The 19,720-nt window shown below is 52.2% G+C and overlaps 1 protein-coding gene across 4 annotated transcripts; it reads right to left on the minus strand.

Moving 5' to 3' along the window:
- Positions 1-2,848: 2,848 nt before the first annotated feature.
- Positions 2,849-19,385, minus strand: Znf444 (zinc finger protein 444). 4 transcript variants are annotated; one of them, XM_052763139.1, is made up of 4 exons: positions 19,212-19,385; positions 9,559-9,899; positions 5,170-5,278; positions 2,849-3,909 (listed from the first exon to the last, which is right to left on the minus strand). In XM_052763139.1, the coding sequence occupies exons 2-4, from the start codon at positions 9,868-9,870 to the stop codon at positions 3,332-3,334; spliced, it is 999 nt and encodes a 332-aa protein (XP_052619099.1). In that variant the 5' UTR covers positions 9,871-9,899; positions 19,212-19,385; the 3' UTR covers positions 2,849-3,331. The 4 variants fall into 4 exon arrangements, with proteins under 4 accessions (XP_052619099.1, XP_052619096.1, XP_052619095.1 ...); XM_052763136.1 differs by having other exon boundaries at positions 19,185-19,385; XM_052763135.1 differs by lacking the exon at positions 19,212-19,385 and adding an exon at positions 19,051-19,174.
- Positions 19,386-19,720: the final 335 nt, after the last annotated feature.

The raw sequence follows: 19,720 nt of genomic DNA on the forward strand, positions 1-19,720 counted from the left end.
TGTTTGTTTGGTTGGTTTGGGCTTTTTGAGACAGTTTCTCTGTGTAGCCCTGACTATCCTAGAACTCACTCTGTAGACCAGGCTGGCCAGAGATCTGCCTGCCTCTGCCTTCCGAGTGCTGAGATTAAAGATTTGTGTCACCAACGCCCGGCAATTTTTTTTTAATTATGGTCATTATGACTGGGCTAAAATAATCTCAAAGTAGTTTTAATTTACATTTCACTCATGGGCAAGGATGCTGAACAGTTTTAAATGTTTCTCAGCCATTTGTGTTTAATCTTTGGAGAACTCTGTTTATTTCCTTTCCTCACTAAATTAAAATTGGGTTGTTTTCATGATGTTTAGTTTCTTTAGTTCTTTATATATTCTAGATTCGGATGGATTCTCTGCAAGGCATGCAGCTGGTAAAGACTGTTCTCATTCTGTGACTTTGCTCAATTGATGGTGTCCTTTGCCTCACAGAAGCTTTCTGGCTTCATGAGGTCCCATATATTAATTGTTGGTCTTAGTGCCTGTGCTACCTACCAGTGTTCTGTTCAGAAAGTCCTTTCCTGGGACAATGAATTCAAGTCTATATTCTCCGCCTTCTCTTTGACCAGATTCAGGGTATCTGGTTTTATGTTGAGGTTCTTGATCCATTTGGAAGTGAGCTCTGTTGCAGGGTGATAGGTATGGATCTACGTTCATTCTTCTACATGCCGACATCCAGTGTGGACAACACCATTTGTTAAAGATGCTGTCTTTTCTCCAGCTTCTTGGTTTAAAAAAAAAAATCAGTGGCTTAAAAGTATGGGTTCTCAATCCTATTTCACCGAGCAATGCTCAGGTACTGATGTTTTGAAGCCAGGTCCCCAAGTGCTCTTACCTACCGATTGGTCTCAGCCCAGCACAGGGTTTCCATGCATTTCCTGTTATTGCAAATGAAATTCCCTCAGTCTGCATGACTCCCTTCACCCCACTGCTCCATGCTTCTCCTAGTCACTCGACAGCCCACAGCCGACTATGTGACTTCAGTCTGTCCCACTGCACAGCAAAGCTAGCCTAATGCTACCATGGAAGACACCAGATGAGTGTGGGCCCTGAGTCTTTCATGCACTCTGTAGCAATGCATTGGTCTAGGCCTCCTTAGCTATGTTTGGGGGGTGGGGGGGCACTAGGGCTTGGCAGCTTTGTCAAAGGTGCTGGTGGCACCCACCTGCTGTCTGTGTCTACACCTCTGTGCGTCTCTGCAACAGAGAGGCTGTAAAATGTTGGACAAGCCAATTAGACGTCTCTTACCCACGGCCACGAGAACTGGAAGCCAGAGGCAGCAGCAACATAATTGATGGGTTAGGGGTGGCGATGGCTAGGACTCCTGAAGGTGTAAAGGAAAGTTCTTAGCCAGCTTCTTGAAATGCTCGTGAAAATTCTCTTTGCAGAAGGGGCTGTCCATCCATTCTTTCTTATCTGCAAACTGTAAAAACTCCCAGAGAAGACACCTTCTCAGTACAAGAAACACCCCTTACCACCAGAGGGCATCATTGATTCAAAGGAACGCCCACTCTCGTGAAGACAGCCCTAGTTATCTGTCACATTACCCTACTAAGCATAGTTTCTAGTGAACCCTCAATTTCTGCAAGGGTCCAGACCCCACCCACATTCTGCCACTTATTCATACATTTTTATTCTTTTTCTAAAAAATATAGATGCATCCTGCTTTGACCATTTCTTTGGACACATATTCCAGGGAAGGTCCCATGTGGGCATTAGAATAAATAAGGACTTGGCATGATGGCCATCCTTTTAATCCCAGCACTCGGGAGACAGAGGCAGGTGGATCTCTCTGAGTTTGAGGCCAGCCTGGTCTATATGGTGAGTTTTTCTGGACAGTTGGGACTACATAGAGACCCTGTCTAAAAAAAAAGAAAAAAGAATAAAACTTGGGCATAGTGGCACATGTCTTTAACCCCAGGCATCATGATGCACACCTATGATCCCAAAACTGGGGAGGTGGAGAAAGGAGGATCAGAAATTCATGGCCACCTTTGGCTACATAATACCTTCGAAGTCAACCTGGGCTGTTCCAGGAATACCTTGTCTCAAAACAAAACAGTACCTAGGGTGAGCACCGAGGACCTTCCACCACACCCCCCTCATCATCGTGCAGCGGAATTCTGGTGAGGCAGCAGAGCCCTGGGGCCCAAAGTAGGTGCCCAAAGACCCCAGCAGGGCCGGCCCCCAGGGCTGTCCCGCTCCTTCCCAAGCCACACAGCCCACTCCACGTGTGTTTCCTTCCTGGAGAAGTTAGGTCTAGACTGCAGGACTGTCATTGTGCAAAACTGAGGACAAGAGGCAGCCTTCACCTTGCCAAAGGCCAGAACGGAGTCTTCTCGGCAAAATGCACTGCCCCAGATCTGCTGGCACTGATTATCTAGGGATCCCCCAAGGACATGGAGTCACCTAACTTCGTAAATCAGCAAGGGTGGTGGGCGATATTGAAGCACCATGACTTAAGAAATTGCAACTTCCCGCTAGGGTGGCACACGCCTTACTCCCAACCCTCAGGAGGCAGAGGCAGGTAGATCTCTGTGAGTTCGATGCCAGCCTGCGTTCCAGGACAGACAGCACTATGCAGAGAAACCTTGCCTCAAAAAACAAAACAAAACAGAAATTGGAACTATCACCTAGAAGGAGCACCGCCTGCCTGAAGCCACACAGGCAGGACAACCCAGACCGGAGCGTGTCCGGTACCAGACCTTTCATGAGTCTCGTCCTTGTTTCTGCAATGTGAGTGTGAGGTGGAGCCCACCCCAGTCCCCTGTGCCTCAGATGCTCAACTCCCACAACACAGGAGAGTCTCAGACTCCTGTACACACTGAGTCAGTCACTTTATTACTCTCTCTGATGCTGGTGACCTGCCATCTGTGACAAGCATCTCAGGCACCTCTGCCTTTGAACTGTGGAGAGAACCAGATCCTGGTCTGGGCCTACTCCTCGGAAAGTATTGCCTCCTCTCGCCTTTGGCCCCGACTCTGTCCTAGGGTCCAAGATTGCCTCCTTCGGGAGGCAGGAGGGGGTGGGGGTGGGGGCTCTGCTCCTTCCCTGAGCTCCTTCCTTTTCCCGCATGAAGGGTGTCCTGGGGCAGGTCTGCCTTCCACGAAAAGAGGATGGGATGAGGGAGAGAGAGAAGGGTCTTTTGTAGGGCAGGTGAAAGCTGAGAACTCCAGAAGGGAGGAAGGAGTGGGCACGGGGCCTGAAAGGGAACGCAACGCTTGGGTAGGGAAGAGGCGGTAGGGAGGTGGGGTGGGGTGCTAAGGGGATGACGCCCTGCAGCAGGTGTTTGGAACCGCAGCTACCCCAGGGCCCAGGGCGGGAAGGCACCCCCACCCTCCGGACCTGGTGCTGCAGTCCCCTGCGCGGCGGCCGCCCGGCCATGGATGCGTTGGTGGCGGAGCACGTGCTCGCGCCGCCCGAAGCCCTTGCCACACTCCCAGCAGGCGAAGGGCCGGGCGCCCGAGTGCGTCTTGCGGTGGCGCACCAGGTGCTCGCGCCAGTAGAAGGTCTTGCCGCACTCGCAGCACGCGTGCGGCTTCTCGCGAGCGGGCAGGGGGCGCAGCGCGGGCCCCGGGCTGCCAGGGTGGGTGCCCCGGTGGCGCCGCAGGTGCTCCTTGCGCCGGAACGCCTTGCCGCACTCGGGGCACGCGTGCGGCTTCTCGCCCGAGTGGCTCTGTCGGTGGCGCAACAGGTGAGCCGGCTTCAGGGGCGATTTGCCACACTCTGGGCACGACACGGTGCCTGGGGCCGCCAGGAAGGCAGGGAGGACGGGCGCCAGCGGGGCTGGTGGAGGGCTGCCCGGCTCCTGCTTGTAGGGGCGCGTGGCCCCTGCGTTCCCCGTGGCAGGCACCTCTGTCCCGGAGGAGGCCCCGGTTCCTGCGAGGCGGGGAAAAGGAACAGGGTGAGGGTGGGTAGCACAGTTGGGGACAGGGAGGTGGCCTGGAAGGCAGGTTCCCCACCCCTGTGCCCCCTAGCAAGGAGCCTGACACTGCCTGGTGAAGACTAGGCCAATGGGTGGCTTTCTGGATCAGGGAGTAGGGAGTAACGAGACAAATAACGAGTGGGCGGGAGGGAGGGAGGGAGGAGGAGCTGGGAGAATGGACCCACAGACACACACACACACACACACACACACACACACACACACACACACACACACACACACGGGTGAGGGGACACACTGAGTTAGGAACAAAGGAGAAACCAGGTGGTGGGAAGAGAAGGGAGAGTCCCAAGGTACACAGATGGGCGGGCCGACTGCAGAGGCAAGGCTGACGGTGTGGAACGAACCAACGGGTAGGAGCAGGTAAGCTGGGTGAGAGATGAACTACACATGACGACCCTGTCTAGGTTTCCCGTCTGCTCCATGGAGCCCCAGGAAGGCCCACAACCTTGGTTTGGATGGTTTTACATCATGAACCCGGCGTCCCGTCCTCTTCTGTCTGAAATGCCCACTGGTCTCCCCTCGCGGCTCCAGCACCACCCTCAGCAGTTACCTGGTATCTTCCGGGATACCTGGCTTCTGCCCCACTGTCTAGAGATACATGGAGTCACCTCACCTTAAGGTGATGGAACAGACTCCATGCCCAGCTCAGACGCCGGGCACGGGACACAGAACCCCGACACAGCACCTGGGAGGGGAAGAGCACGTGACTCCACTGGAGCCGGTCCTAAAGGGGTTGGGGTGCAGAAGGACCCGAAGCAGGCTGCCTGGGCTCAATCCTGGTTTAGAAGCACCCACCCTCAGTTGAGACCTTTTAGAACCCTGGACCTAAACGTAGTACAGCCAGTTCTCACTGGGCACGCCGGCATGCCTGTAATCGCAGCGCTCAGGAGGCCGAGGATAAAGACCGTGCCAGCCTGGGCTGCACAAGGAGGCCCTAACTCCAGAGACCACGTCTGTTTAGGTGGTGCTATGGGTTTTCCACGCACTGGCAGAGCAGCACCTGGCAAACAGAGTCTGAGCCCGCCTTCCGTGGGCTCCCTAAAGGCAGGGAGGGGCACGTGGTGAGCTGTTCCTGGAGCTTTCACTGATCAAGTAAAGATGGCCAGGTCAGTCCCTGACTTAGCTTGGGACACACGGACCCCTGATGTTGGAGGTCAAGAAAGAAGTGGGAAGAGAGGCCAGCAGCTCACCTAAGGGAATCACGCCACTTTCTTCCTTTCCAACACCGACCCCTGAGCCTTCTGTCATATCCCGAGGTGCCCTCATTGCCGAGGACCGATCTGGGGAGGTTGCTGGGCCCTGAAACGAGATAGCATATGCCAAATTGAGAAATTACTTTATTACTTTTTATTATTTATTTATTTATTTGTTTTTTTCGAGACAGGGTGTAGTTTTGGTGCCTGTCCTGGATCTCGCTCTGTAGACAAGGCTGGCCTCGAACTCACAGAGATCTGCCTGCCTCTGCCTCCCAAGGGCTGGGATTAAAGGCGTGCACCACCACCGCCTGGCCAAATTGAGAAATTATAATAGCCTGTATTTACCTCCCTCTCCCCCACACCTTGCACACAGTTCTTAAATCCTACTGCCTGCTTTTTGTTTGTTTAAGATTTATTCCTAGCATGCTGGGGTGGGGTGCATAGGCACAAATACACGTGGAGGCCAGAGGACTGCATCTGGTTCTCTGGAGCTGAAGCTACAGGAAGTTGTGAGTCACCTGTCGGGAGTATTGGATACCAAACTCCAGTCCTCAGCAGGAACAGCAAGGGCTCTTAACAGAAGAACCTTCTTTCCACTGCATCTGTCCACCGTGTGTGTGTGTGTGTGTGTGTGTGTGTGTGTGTGTGTGTGTGTGTGTGTGTGTGTTTACATATGCAAGTCAGAGAACAACTTTTTTTTTGAGACAGGATTTCTCTGTGTAGCCCCAGCTGTCCTGCAAAACTAGCTCTATAGACCAGGCTGGCCTCGAACTCACAGAGATCTGCCTGCCTCTGCCTCCCGAGTGCTGGGATTGAAGGCGTACAACACCAAGCCCTACACTGCTTGTTTCTATGCTGATGCTGGCCTTTGCCGAGTCCCCTGACTCCACCTGGCCTCAACTTTGAATGGTAGATTCTGTCCACAGAGCCTTTGTACTTCGTTGGTAAATTCCCAACACGTTCTTTGCATCTGTGTAAAGCCTACCTGGCTAGAACACGTCAGTTTATAAATCCTTGGCTGGATTCAAGCAGACAATATTCTATTTGAGATTCTTGGATCTATTTTCCTTCAGACAGGCCTGGTCTTGCTTTTTAAAGGCTGTCCTTGTATGGCTTGGTTGGACTGTGGGGCAGCGGAGCTAGGGGGTTGGCAGCCTTGTGAAATGAGCTGGGTGCCACCCCACTTCACACTCTAGCAGTCTGTAAAACAGAAGAGTGATCCTTTCCTCTAAGCCTCAGCAGGACTTCCACACATAAAACTGTCAGGGCCTGGTGCCTTTTGAGTGTCAGGTCTTCAGTCACTGTTTCGACCCCTCTGCCCTCTGGTTTTCAGGGTTCAATGTGTTGCTTCTTCATGAGACTTGGCAATTTGAATCCTCCCCCCACACACACACACAAAGTCCGTTCCCTCTAGGTTTCAAACTTGTGCAAGCTGCTCCAGCCTCAGCAGCTTCCTCGTCTGCTGACTGGCCGCTTTGTTTCTGCCTCTGGTGTGTATCTGCCGTCCCCCCTTCCGTTCCGGGGCAGCCAGCTGCAGAAGGCTTGTGCTGTACTCTCTCATGGTCTGTTTGGTTCGTTTGGTTTTTGGTGGGGTTTGTTTTGTTTTTTCGAGACAGGGTTTCTCTGCATAGCCCTGGCTGTCCTGGAACTCACTCTGTAGCCCAGGCTGGCCTCGAACTCACAGAGATCCGCCTGCCTCTGCCTCCCAGCTGCTGGGATTAAAGGCGTGCGCCACCACTCAGCCATTTCCGATGCTTTTCAAAGGTTGAGTCTGGAGCTCTCATCAGTCAACATGCCTTGGATGATTTCTCTTGTTTACTAAGTTTTCCTCCTGTCACACAAACATCCAGTGTTTTGTGCTTTTTTTCCATGCTCCCAGCTGCCTCTGGGGCTTTAAGACTTCCCTCAATTCTGACCTGAGACAAACTGGTGTGGCATTTCCTGTTGTGTTAACCACAGGCACTGGCTGGAGCTGCCTCTCTCCAGTTTCCTAGCCCAGCTACCAGCCTTTCTTCAGGTATCTTGAATGCGCAGACACCCTGCTCCCGGGGTTTCAAACAATCCCATGGCTCCCTGTGTCCTGAGACCAGAGACTGGATGACTATAGACAAGTCATTCTACCTTATGGAGCAAGTCAGATTCTGTCTCAAGAGAAGTGACCGAGCAGAATACACCCTGGCCTTCTGCTTTGAAACTTCAAGGCAGGGCGGTGTTCCTCATTACCGCCAAAACAAGCATTTACTTAGCACCTACTAATGCCAGGGGCTGCTCCAACCAGGGACACAGGAATGAACAGGACAAGCAAGGCTCCTTCCTACCTGAGGAGGGCTGAGCCTACAATGCAGTTTGGACCAGGCACACCGCTGAAGAGCTACAGGTGCACTGTGGTGGTTTATGCTGTCGCTCCAGCAGGACCAACATCACCTAGGAAGGAGCCCCTGAGCATGTCTGTGAGGGAGAAGACTCACCCTAACTGTGGCTGGCCATTTCATGGGCACGGTCCCTGATTGGATTTAGAAGAGAGCTGAGAGCCAGGTGTGGTGGCGCACGTCTTTAATCCCAGCACTTGGGAGGCAGGGGCAGGTGGATCTTTGAGTTCGAGGCCAGCCTGGACTACAGAGGAGTTCCGGGACAGCCAGAGCTGTTACATAGAGAAACCCTGTCTTGAAAAACAAACAAATAAACAGGAGCTGAGCAGTTCATTGCTCTCGACTTCCTCCCAGGTCACTGATGAGCTGCCTCTAGCTCCGGATGCCATGACATCTCCTCCATGACAGACTGGACCCTTGAACTGCGAGCCCAAAGAAGATTTCTCCTACACGATTAGACAAGTAATATGAGCACCAAGGCCACCCCTGGAAGGGGTTTCCTTATGCCCTCCAGGTCCCAGAGCCCAAGGAGCTGAGCAGTTATTAGAACAGAGCCCAATGACTTCCACACCTGTAGATTCTCTGGATAACGAGGACCCTACCACCCAGTCAATAAAGGAGATTTTTGTTGTTGTTCATTTGCAGACATGGTCTTCCTCTGCAGCCCAGGCTGGCCTCAAATTCAAAATCCTCCTACCTGAACTCTCAATAATGAGATTACAGGTGTGTATCACCACATGTCTTTGAAGGATTTTTTTTTAAATTCTGCTAGATGTATATATTAAAAGCAACTACCTTATCTTTAGTTAAAAGAAACAGAGAGGGCGGTCCACCGAGCTAGCTCAGCAGGTGAGGGTGCCCGTTGCCAGCCTGATGTCCTGAGTCCCGCGCAGTGGAAGGAGAGAACCAACTCCTGCAGCTGCCCTCTGACCTCTACACATGGAAGGTGGTTTGTGCGTGACCCCACCCACCACTCACCACCCCAATACATGCATTTGTCACTTAAAAGTTTTAATGGTCCCAGAGAAGGCTGGCTGTTGTCCTGGCTTCTGGGACGTCATATGTGAGCCTTCAAATGTCACACCTAGGCAGAGGGTCTCTGCCTGGGCCCCAGACCAGACAAAAACAAGCATAACTGATCTGAGGTGGGAGTCTGGACCACATGAGGTTAGCCAAGGGGTTGGTGACAGATCAGCCACGTGGGCAAGCCACCGTGTTGCCAAGCCTGAGGCCTGGTAAAAACCCTGGACCACAAGGTGTGAGGCATCCGACCTGAAGGTACTCCTTGCTTTTGGGGGGTTTGTTTCCTTTTAAACAGAGAAGGTCCGGCTGCAGGCTGCCCTCCAGGACCTTCGTACCTCAGCCTCTTATATATAGATGAACTACCACACCAGGCTGAAGGCTCCCTGCTCATAAGCTTCCCACTTTGTAGCTAAGACCAGTCGGCCCTGTCCTCAGCATCAATAGGTGACGCCTGTCAGAGGGTTGGAATCTTCTAGAGATACCCTCACCCCACCACCTGTGCTGCCTCCTGGGGCTTCCTTTAGCTGGTGTCCTTTGCATTGATGGAAACCCTGGGCAAGGCATCCCTCAGCCAGGCCTTCCCTCAACTATTTTTTTTTTGTTTGTTTTTTTTTTCTTTGGTTTTTCGAGACAGGGTTTCTCTGTGTAGCTTTGCGCCTTTCCTGGAACTCACTTGGTAGCTCAGGCTGGCCTCGAACTCACAGAGATCCGCCGGCCTCTGCCTCCCGAGTGCTGGGATTAAAGGCGTGCGCCACCACCGCCCGGCTCTTCCCTCAACTATTAACTGAGGGAGGAAGTTGGGATCCCTGATGTACAGATGACACTGGAGAAGCACTCTTGCACCTTTGGAAGAGCAACTGCCACCCCAGCCCCAGCCGTGGACCACACCTTCACTGTCAGAGTGCTTTTGATGATACGTGACGTGAGGCCACACGCTGAGAAGCACGATCCAGTGAAGCCCCTCCCACGGCCACCATGGCCTCCCGCTCACCCAGAGCTCCTCCAGCAGCGCCACGGCCTCCTCTCCACTCTGGGGCCGGCGGCTGCACACCCAGGCCTGGGTGTCTGCGGGGAGGGCGCTCAGGAACTGCTCCAGCACCAGCAGCTCCAGCATCTGCTCCTTCGTGTGCACTTCCGGCTGGAGCCAGTCCCGGCACAGGGCACGGAGCAGCCCCAGGGCCTCCCGTGGCCCTGCTGCGTCACCCAGGTGGAAGTGGCGGAAGCGGTGCCACGGGGAGTCGAGGGTCAGGGCCTCCACGGACAGGCTCTCCTGCTTCACCGGCTGGGGTGCTGGGGCCTCCATGGGGCCCCCCGGGTTGGAGTCACCAGCACCTGTAGAAAGAACAGTCAGTCATGGGAGGGTACAGCTCAGCGGTCTGGACTATGGCCTCGAACGTGGGCGACAGAACTGGCCTGAAGCCAAATGGGTATCGACCATTACCTACCTGCTCGTCCACTTAGTCTTAGCAGCCTCTTGGGCTTTGATTTTCTATTCTGTACAACAAAAGCTTGCCTGCCTGCCTGCCTGCCTGCCTGCCTGCCTCTCCGACCAAAGAGAAGACAAGGCCATTGGAGATGGTTCCCACGAGGCGGTAATCAGGGCTGAAGAAAGGCTGGTAAGAATGATCTCTTCTAAGCATCATATGGAAACCTAATAGAGTAGAAGGCTCTGTGTGTGTGTGTGTGTGTGTCCAAGTAACGGGGGAGATGGAGCCCCAACTGGACACCTCCTGTCACCAAATGAAGCTTCCTGTACCAGGGGTAGGCTACCTCTAATCAAGGTGTTGACCGAAGGGGCCCCATGGGAACCCCCAAACAATCCAGTCTATTGCCAAGGCTACTAGTTGCTCTCCACAAACTGACAATAAGGCCATACTGCTAAAGGCCAACACCTACACAACTCACTGAACACGCACGGAGAAGTTGAGCTGGTGCCTACCTGGAGCCTTCGCCCCTAGGACTAGCGTTCACCGTACTGGAACATACTCTGCACAGTATGTGCCAGAGGAGAAAGGTAAACACCAAGCCAGCCACAAAGCCTCCCGTCTCCAGCGATGATCTGCCTGCAGGAGGCACTGGGGCAGCAGGGGCGCTAAGCTGTGGGAGTCACCCCCGAGTCTGACGGGACTGACGGCCTATTTCATGAGATGGAGCCTATCCCCGACACTGCTCGGGTGGTCAAGAACCTGAGGCTAGATAGGCCAGGGACCTAGGGGGAAACCAAATCCTGCTGTTCTTTTAAAGGAACACAGCAGTAAGATGCCTCCTAATGGCATTCTGCTATACTCATAGATTGGTGCCTTGCTCAGCCACCATCATGGAAACTTCCTCCCGCAGTAGACCGGAACAAAAACAGAGACCCACAACTGGACAGAGTGCAGAGTGAGAGGCCTGGGAACACCCAGTCCTAAGAGAGATGTCTCCATCTTATCCCTCCCCTCACGGCTCAGGCAATGTTGCGCTAGAGGCAGCAGAAAGACTGTAAGAGCCAGAGGGGATGGAGGCCACCGAGGAAACAGGGCCTTCCAGACACATGACACACATGTGAACTCAGAGACTGGCAGCATGCACTGGGCCTGCATGGGTCTGTGCCAGATGGGGTCCCAGAGCTGAAAGAAGTGGACACGTGCCCCATCCCTAACCCAGAAGCTATGATAACCCTTTGCAAATTAAAAATTCGTTTTCTCCAACAGTTTCACTGGGTAAACCAACCACTCTTTTGTTTTGTTTCGTTTTGTTTTTTGAGAAAGCGTCTCTCTGTGTAGTCCTGGCTGTCCTGGAACTCACTCTGTGGACCAGGCTGGCCTCCAATTCAGAAATCTACCTGCCTCTGCCTCGAGTGCTGGGATTAAAGGTGTGTGCCACCACCAACCGGCCTACAAACCGCTCTTAAGGGCAGGCCCCGTGTCCAGCAATAGATGGCCACAGAAAATGAACTCACTGGCATTTTTGGAGGTTCTTTGTCTCATAATGTTTAGTCAGGACATGTTTTAACTTATTTTTATTTGATGTTTTATTCATCATTTTTATTGCATATATATATATATATATATTGATTTCCAGTTTTGTGTTTTATGGGATTCCTGTGTCTCTGTGCTTTTCCTTTGGCTTTTTTTCTTCTGTTTGTCTGTTTTGTACTGTTTGAACTTATTTTATCTCATTTTATTACTATTCTTTAGATGCCTGTTTATTTTCTAATAAGAGACAGAGTGTAAACTGGGATGAGAGGTGTAGCTAGAGTTTTCCTGCCTGGCCCACAGTCAGGACAAATCTCTATCACCTGCCAGTCCCACAGCCGCTCAGACCCAACCAAGTAAACACAGAGACTTATATTGGTTACAAACTGTATGGCCGTGGCAGGCTTCTTGCTAACTGTTCTTACAGCTTAAATTAATCCATTTCCATTAATCTATACCTTGCCACATGGCTCGTGGCTTACCGGCATCTTCACATGCTATTTGTCATCGTGGCGGCTGGCAGTGTCTCTCTGACTCAGCCTTCCACTTCCCAGCTTTATTCTCCTCCTTGTCCCGCCTACACTTCCTGCCTAGCCAATGGCCAATCAGTGCTTTATTTATTGACTAATCAGCAACACATTTGACATACAGAACATTCCACAGCAGAGAGGGGAGTTGGGGGGAGGTGTGGGGTAAAAAGTCCGAGTTCACGTCCATGTTTTGAAACACTCCCGCACCCCTCCCCCGTCCCAAGGAACCCTATCTAAAGCCTTCCCCCCTTAGTTCCCGGCCACTTCTCCCCTGAGCAGAGGCGGCCACCCTCTTGTGTGTCTCCTGATAAATCTCTTGTGTGAGGTTTATTGTGTGGTGTGACCTTGCGTATTCCTTGGCTCCCAGCGGCCAGGACACCTTTCCCTTCGGAGCTGCAAACTTCTGTTGGGGAAGCCTTTCCCCTCAGAGCTGTAACATTTATAGAAGGGAAACTATAACCAGAATATACGGCAAGAAAATAAAATCTATTTTCAATAAAAGTAGAAAAAAAGAAAAGAAATTTTATTAAAATTCAAAGAAAGAGAGAGACAGAGAGAGAAGTAGACTCTGATCCTGGCCTTGTCCCTCTCTGGGACAACCTCGGTCTGGCAGATCCTCCTTCTTCGTAGTTTCCTTGTGGCTATTTATCTAAGAAAACACAAGGAGGTGCCACACTACAGGCCAGCCATGAAGACGCACCCACTGGCGCGACAGCAGCCTGACAGTTACAGGGGGAACCCACGATTTCTGATGGGACTTGGGGCCCACCCCACGGGAGGGAATTCACACCTGTTACCACAGACCCAGTCAGAAGCCCAGGGCTGGAAAAGCCACAGGCCCGAGGGAGGAAGCTGCTGTTGCTGCCCGGCTACACAGACGTGCCGTGCCTGTCAAACTGCCTTTGGAATACTTATGCTCACACCCATACGGCTCGGTGCTGCTGCCAGCTGTGGCCAGGGAAGCTTCTTTCTGCAGCAAGCCATTACTGCAGAGTCTCAGATGGCCAAGGTGCTAAGGATAAGTGGGTTTTTATTTTTTGGGGGGGGGGTTCAAAACAGTGTTTCTCTGTGTAGCCCTGGCTATCGTGGAATTTGCTCTGTAGACCAGGCTAGCCTCAAACTCAGAGCCCTGCCTGCCTCTGCCTCCTGAGTGCTGGGAAAGGTGTGTGCCACCACCACCTTGTCGGTAAGTAATTTTTGAATGCTCAGCTCTAAGCGGGACATTTGTATTATTCCCTCCAAGGCGCGGGGTACAGGAATTGGAGAGGGAAGAAAGAATGTAGGAGCCAGAGAAAGGGGTGGCGTGCTGTGGAACACATGCTGTTGCACCCCTGAACTCCCAGCAGCTGTGATTACTTGCCAAGTCTTGGCCCCTCAACATTCTCTCTCTGGAGGGGGCTGGGGAGGGGGGCCAGACCCTGAGCCTCCAGGAGGCTCACAGGCAGTTTCAGTTGCTATGGGAGAGCAGCTCACAAGGTCTACCTGGCCCTGCCGACCCACGGGCAGTTAACTGTTGCCTACAGACATTTTCTTCTACTACACTGTGTACACTCCTGTCAATAACCCCATGCTCAGGTAAGAGACCCAGTTCAACTCGCAGGGCTGGAACGAAAAAGAGAAAAATACACAAAAGAAGGGAGACAATTCGAGAAGCGGGAGGGCCCGGTGGGAGTGACCGGAGGACAAGAGGGGCTTATGAAGTTCATGTGAATATGATCAAAACATATTATACACATATATGCCATTATCAGCATAGTTAATCTACGCTCCTAAAAGCCTTTTTTTAAATGGGGAGTGTGGTTAGAGATGCTTAGCAGTTACGAGCACCTACTGCTGTTCCGCAGGATCTGTTCCGCAGGATCTGCTCCCAGCACCCAGACTGGGTGGCTCACAACTGCCTTAACTCCAGCTCCAGGGGATCTGACTCCATTCCGGCCTCGCCGGGCACCCAGACATGTATAGCACATACTCAGACACACACACACACACACACACACACACACACACACACACAGAGTTTAAAACCCTTTTCAAAGGCTTTCAAGAGAACACAGGAAGGACTCTCCATGTCACCTGGCCTGTAGTAAGTGTTCAGATGTGGGCTACTACCTGCCCTAACACTTACTACCTGATTACTGCAAGATTCCAACCAGTTTCTGATTTTTTGTTTTTGAGTCTCACATGGCCCAGGCTGGCCTCTCACTCACTATGTAGCCTAGGATAACCTTGAACTTCTGACCTTCCTGCTTCCGCCTCCCCAGTGCTAAGATCACAGGTATGCACCACCTCGCCAGCTCCTCTCTTTTGCAAGAGGGCACTAATCCCAAGAGTGAGGTTCTCTCCATGACTCTGTAACCTCCCCCTACAGCCACTTTGGGGGCTAGGGTTACAGTCCATGAACTTTGTGGGGACACAACCACTCCAACAGTAGGTCCCTAACTGTTTGGGAGCTGGCAAATGTGGCCAGCGGCCAGGTGTCCCCAGTACCTCTCTGCATGTGTTTTCCTCGTAATACCTCCAACCCCAAGGAAGCCAGCTGCCCTTCCTTCCCTTCCCAGTCCCTGAAGGCAGAGGGCGGACGAGGATACGGCTCCAAACCTGGGAGGTGGTGTGACTCCCAGGGGATATCTGGACGGACCTGGGGATACTCTGACTGTCGGACGGAAGGTGGAGTGGACAGTGCTGCTGGTGGCCGAAGGGTACAGGTCAGAGACACAACTGAATACCCTGGGACACACAGGATACTCTCCAAACATAAGCCACCCGGCATCGTGTGTCAACTGTGCCAAGGATGAGAAGCACTGGCGTGGAACTCCTGAGGCCGTCAGGAGCACTGAGACAGGAGTACCGTTTCCATGGTGGCACCGTGTCTAAGGTCAGGAGCCCTTGACTTCTTGTTCGGTGCCAGCAAAGAACGTCCTACAGATTCGGCACTCTGAAACTGGCACCAAGAACTGGCTAACTAACCCACAGGAAGACAGTGCCCATCAGTTCTGGCAGTATGAGAAATATGCAAGGTATTGAGGGAAAAATGGGGAGAATGATGTAATTATATTTTAATTTTTAATAAGTAAAGAGCTGCTGAGAGCTGGATTAACTGATACAGCTCAGAGGATGAAGTAACGGTACATCGTAAAGCGGTAAAGAAAAAGACACCACTCCACATTACTGTTGATGGTTCGGTAGCTGAAATCACTCTAAAGGCGGAGACCGAGTACCTGACATTGGAAGAGGACTCCTACAAAGAAGAAGAACATGCCAGGGGCCAGCGAGATGGCTCAGTGGGTAAGGGTGCTTACTTGTATGCCTAAGGACCTGAGTTTGCGCCCCAGGCCCCCACAGTAACAGGAAGGAACTGACTCCTTCAAGTTGTCCTCTGACAACCTTTATGTATGCCAAGGTATGTTCAGGTCCGCTCCTCCTCAACCCACAGAAACACACAAAATAAACACACACAGCAAGCCTTTCACAGCATGCTTTAAAAAAAAAAAAAAAAAAAAAAACTAGAGTTACAGACTGTTTTAGCCATCATACAGGTGATGGATGGGATTTCAATCCTGGTCATCTGGGCTGGAGAGGTGGCTCAGTAGTTAAGAACGCTGGCTGTTCTTCCAGAGGATCCAGGTTCAATTCCCAGCACCCACATGGCAGCTCACACCTGCCTATAACTCCAGTTCCAGGATTTCTCACACCCTCACATAGGCATGAATGCAGACAAAACACCGATGAACGTAAAAATAAATTATTTATACATACATATATATATATATATGAACCCTGGTCATCTACAAGAGCAACAAGTGCTGTTAACCACTGACCCATGTCACCAGCCCCTCAGCCGTTTGTCTCTAATGCTGAATTAGGCTGCATTCTGTGGCTTTACCATCTGAAAGTAAAACTCCCCATAAACTACACATCAGTTTTCCCAAATGAAGTCCTCTCTGATATGATGGAAAACAAATAACTAACCCTGGTCGAGCACCAAACTGTGGTACGGATGGTAGGCAGGAAGACTGGGAAAGGGCTCCCTCCACAGCCCTCTTCCTCCCAGGAAGCCTGGAAGACACGCCTATCAGCACAGTATTTTCCTCTGACAAGTGGTGTGAGCAGTCAGTAACCCCCTTATAAAAGCCCACAGCACAGCCGGGCGGTGATGGCGGCGCACGCCTTTAATCCCAGCACTCGGGAGGCAGAGGCAGGTGGATCTCTGTGAGTTCGAGGCCAGCCTGGTCTCCAGAGCGAGATCCAGGAAAGGCACAAAACTACACAGAGAAACCCTGCCTCCAAAAACCAAAAAAAAAAAGGGCGTGGGAGGGGGGATTTAGTTCAGTGGTAGAGCGCTTGCCTAGTAAGCACAAGGCCCTGGGTTCAATCCTCAGCTCAAATAAATAAATAAATAAATAAATAAATAAATAAATAAATAAAAAGCCCACAGCAGTCTGGATCAAGGGAAAGGGGATTTCCTTTGAGGCAAGACCCAATTCCTGCAATAAAGAGAAAATCCAGGCTGGAGGGATGGCTCAGAAGTTAAGAGCACTGGCTGCTTTTCCAAAGGACCCGGGTTCAATTCCCAACACCCACATGGCAGCCTAGACAGGAGCCTGCAAACCTCCACTTAAGTGAGATGTGTACTTCATATCCCCAGTAGCTGCACCCTAGACAGGATCCTGCAGACCTTCACAGCTGGGCCTTGTGGGCGCAGAAAATTCAAAAGGTTTAGATGAAAAACCTCCAAGCCGACTGGAGCTCATGTTCAGGTGCTGGCGGTGAGGGAGCAGATCAAAAATAAACTCCAGTGGGTAATAAAGATCACAGACTGCTTGTAACTGATTGTAGCCCTAAGCTGAAGCGATGGGGGTTAGGGGCGGGGGACTGAAACCTGCCCCACAGGAAAAGCGGGCTCCGGGAGATAAACAGTTAGCTATTCCTTCCCCCACACAGAGCTTAGAAAACTCCAAAGTCAATTAGTGACACTGGCTGGTTACTAGTCTTTCTGCGTGACCCATGCTGAGTTCCAAGCCACAGAGAGCAACTCTTGGCCAACAAACTGGTTAAACTGAATACTACAAAGGTTAAATATTTCCTCTTTGGTTGCCCCCAAAGGATGGACGGCTGACTTCTTGCCTAAGGTCCAAGCCACCACAGGAGGAGTTTTGTGAGGAGTCCCCCATTCAATTATCTCCGACTGCTTTTTCTGCTTTTCGCTTTCTCCAAGCTATCGATTTGGGGGGGGGGGGGGGCGTGCACCCTCAGTGCAAATTGCCCGTGGAGGCCCGAGGTTGAGGTTAGGTGTCTTTATTATTTTAAGTCTGTTACTGAACCCAAAGCTTGCTGTTTCCTCTGACAAGCCAGTGAGCACAAACTGAGGTGGCCCTATGCTCACCCTTGACCTGAGAACCGATCCAAACTCAGGTCCTCAGCTCTACCCACTGAACCATCTCCCCACCATCCGTTTTGGGGTTGTTTTCTTTGTACTTTTATTCCAGGAAGTGTATAACTTTCAGTGTGTCCTTCTTGCACCTCACACCCCTACACTCAATGGTCCTTCAAAGGGCCAGGAATCTGCACTTGGGACTCTGTGCCCTCAGCTACACAACACACCAAATATTTACTCAGAGGACAAGAGCTGCAGAACTGGAGCAAATTCCAGCCACCAACCAGCAATGTGTCCTTGGTCAAAGAACAATTGCACCTTTCACACACTATCTCCATTTCCTAGGCTGTAAAATGGGGGCAACAATCCAGGCTGGGGAGATTCATGTAAAATAAAGAGCACAAAAGTATCCAGAACAATGGTGGAGAGATGGCTCAGTGGTTAAGAGCACTGGTTGCTGCTCTTCCAGAGGACCCGGGTTCAATTCCCAGCACCCGAACGTCAGCTCACAACTGTCTGTAACTCCAGTTCCAGGGGAGTCAACAGACACACATGCAGGCAAAACACCATTGCACATAAAATAAAAGTCATTTTTTTAAAAAGTACCCAGAACAGCACCTGGCAATATGCAAACTCACAATCCACCTAGGTGCTTAGGTTTGCATTTACCCACAAGCTCCTTGTGAAGAGTTCTGTAAAACCACTGAACCACTGTGAAACAAGCGCCCAAGACTAAAATATAAATTGGAACAAGTGTTAAAATGGGGTATAAGAAAACGGATGTTGTGATGCATTTCTTTTTATTTAGCATTTTGTCGGGGTGAAGACAGGAAGAACAGTAAGAGTTCAAGGCTTGGCTTAGCTACGCAGCGAGTGTGACTAGCCTGAGCTACATAAGACCTTGCCTAAAACGAAACGAAACAAAACAAAAAAGCTGGGCCAACGCTTGTAACTTCAGCACTTGGGAGGCCGAGCCGGGAGGATCAGAACCAAAAGATAAGTCCATCTTATCCTGTTAAAATCAGTCTCCAAGCCCCTTCTGTACATTAACGAATTTCGCCTCTCTCGGGACAAGCTAATGAGGCGGGTCCTCTTTTAATAAAGAAATGCACGGTGCAGGTCCTTATCCTCCAAAATCTCAACTCGACAGAAGTGCACGTGAACTTGTGAACAGCGCCCAGGACGAGCCACCTGCAACCCATCTACGATGCTACGTACGGCACGGTGCCCCTGAAAGAACCCTTTCCCGCAATCCTTTTCAAAGGGGTTAGAGGTCCCGGCGACCCCGGCTTCCCCGGCAGGGTGGGACTTCCACCCCACTCTCAGTTTCCAACCACCCCAGGGCTCCACCTCGAGCATCCCTGCCCCCTCCCACTGCCCAGCCTCCCCAGGCCGCCAGCTCTCCCGCGTCTGCACCTCGCGTCCCTCCCGCTCCCCGGCCCGCCCCCAGCAGCCCCACCCGCCCCAGCCTCTTTATCATCTCCCTCCCCCAAGCCGCCCATCCCTCCTTTCCTCTCTCCCTCCTCCAGATCCGGGCACCCCTCCCCGTGGCCCGCCTGTCCCTCGTACACCCGACCCCCACCCCCACCCCCAGTCTCTCCCTCCCTTTCCCCCTAGCTCACCTCACTCTCCAGGGCGAGGCCCCCCAAGCACCCTCACCTTCCCGCACATGCGCACAAGGCTCACCAGGACTCCATGCCCCAGCAGGCTTTGCGCCAAACTCACCCGTCCCTCCCCCGCCCCCACGTCCCCTCACCCCAACACTCGGAATCGCCAGTTCTACCCAACAACTCTCCTCCTCCTCGGCCAGCTGGGAACTACAACTCCCAAGAAGCATCGCGACAAAAAGCGGCTTCCCATTGGCCTTCATTGCGATGACTCTCGTACGCCCGTGCGTCCGGAGCCAGCCATCTCTGCCTGCTCAGAAACTACGTTTCTCAAGATGTACAGAAGCAAACCTGCTCCCTATTGGCACACCGTTGCAAAAGGAGCGCTTCTAATTTTGGACCACATTTCCCATGTTTCACATGCTATTTCCTCCCGCTACTCTCCCTCACTACAAGACGCCCCGCAGGCGGACCTCGGGCATGCGCAGACGTGTCGCGGGAGGGACAGGAGGAATCCGTGGTGTCGTTGTCGTGGAAACCGGTGGCGGCAGCACACTTTGGAGTTCTGCCTCCCCGACTTTCGAGCGCCAGTAGAGGAGGAGGTCGAGGAGGCCAAGCCCGAGTTCGCCCCCAATCATCAGTGGGCGATCCGTCCCCTTAACGACGCTTGCAGTCTCGCCCGCCC

The sequence above is a fragment of the Peromyscus californicus genome, unplaced genomic scaffold (assembly GCF_007827085.1).
Source record: "Peromyscus californicus insignis strain IS unplaced genomic scaffold, ASM782708v3 Scaffold_4__1_contigs__length_199733344, whole genome shotgun sequence".
NCBI classification, from domain to species: Eukaryota; Metazoa; Chordata; class Mammalia; order Rodentia; family Cricetidae; genus Peromyscus; species Peromyscus californicus.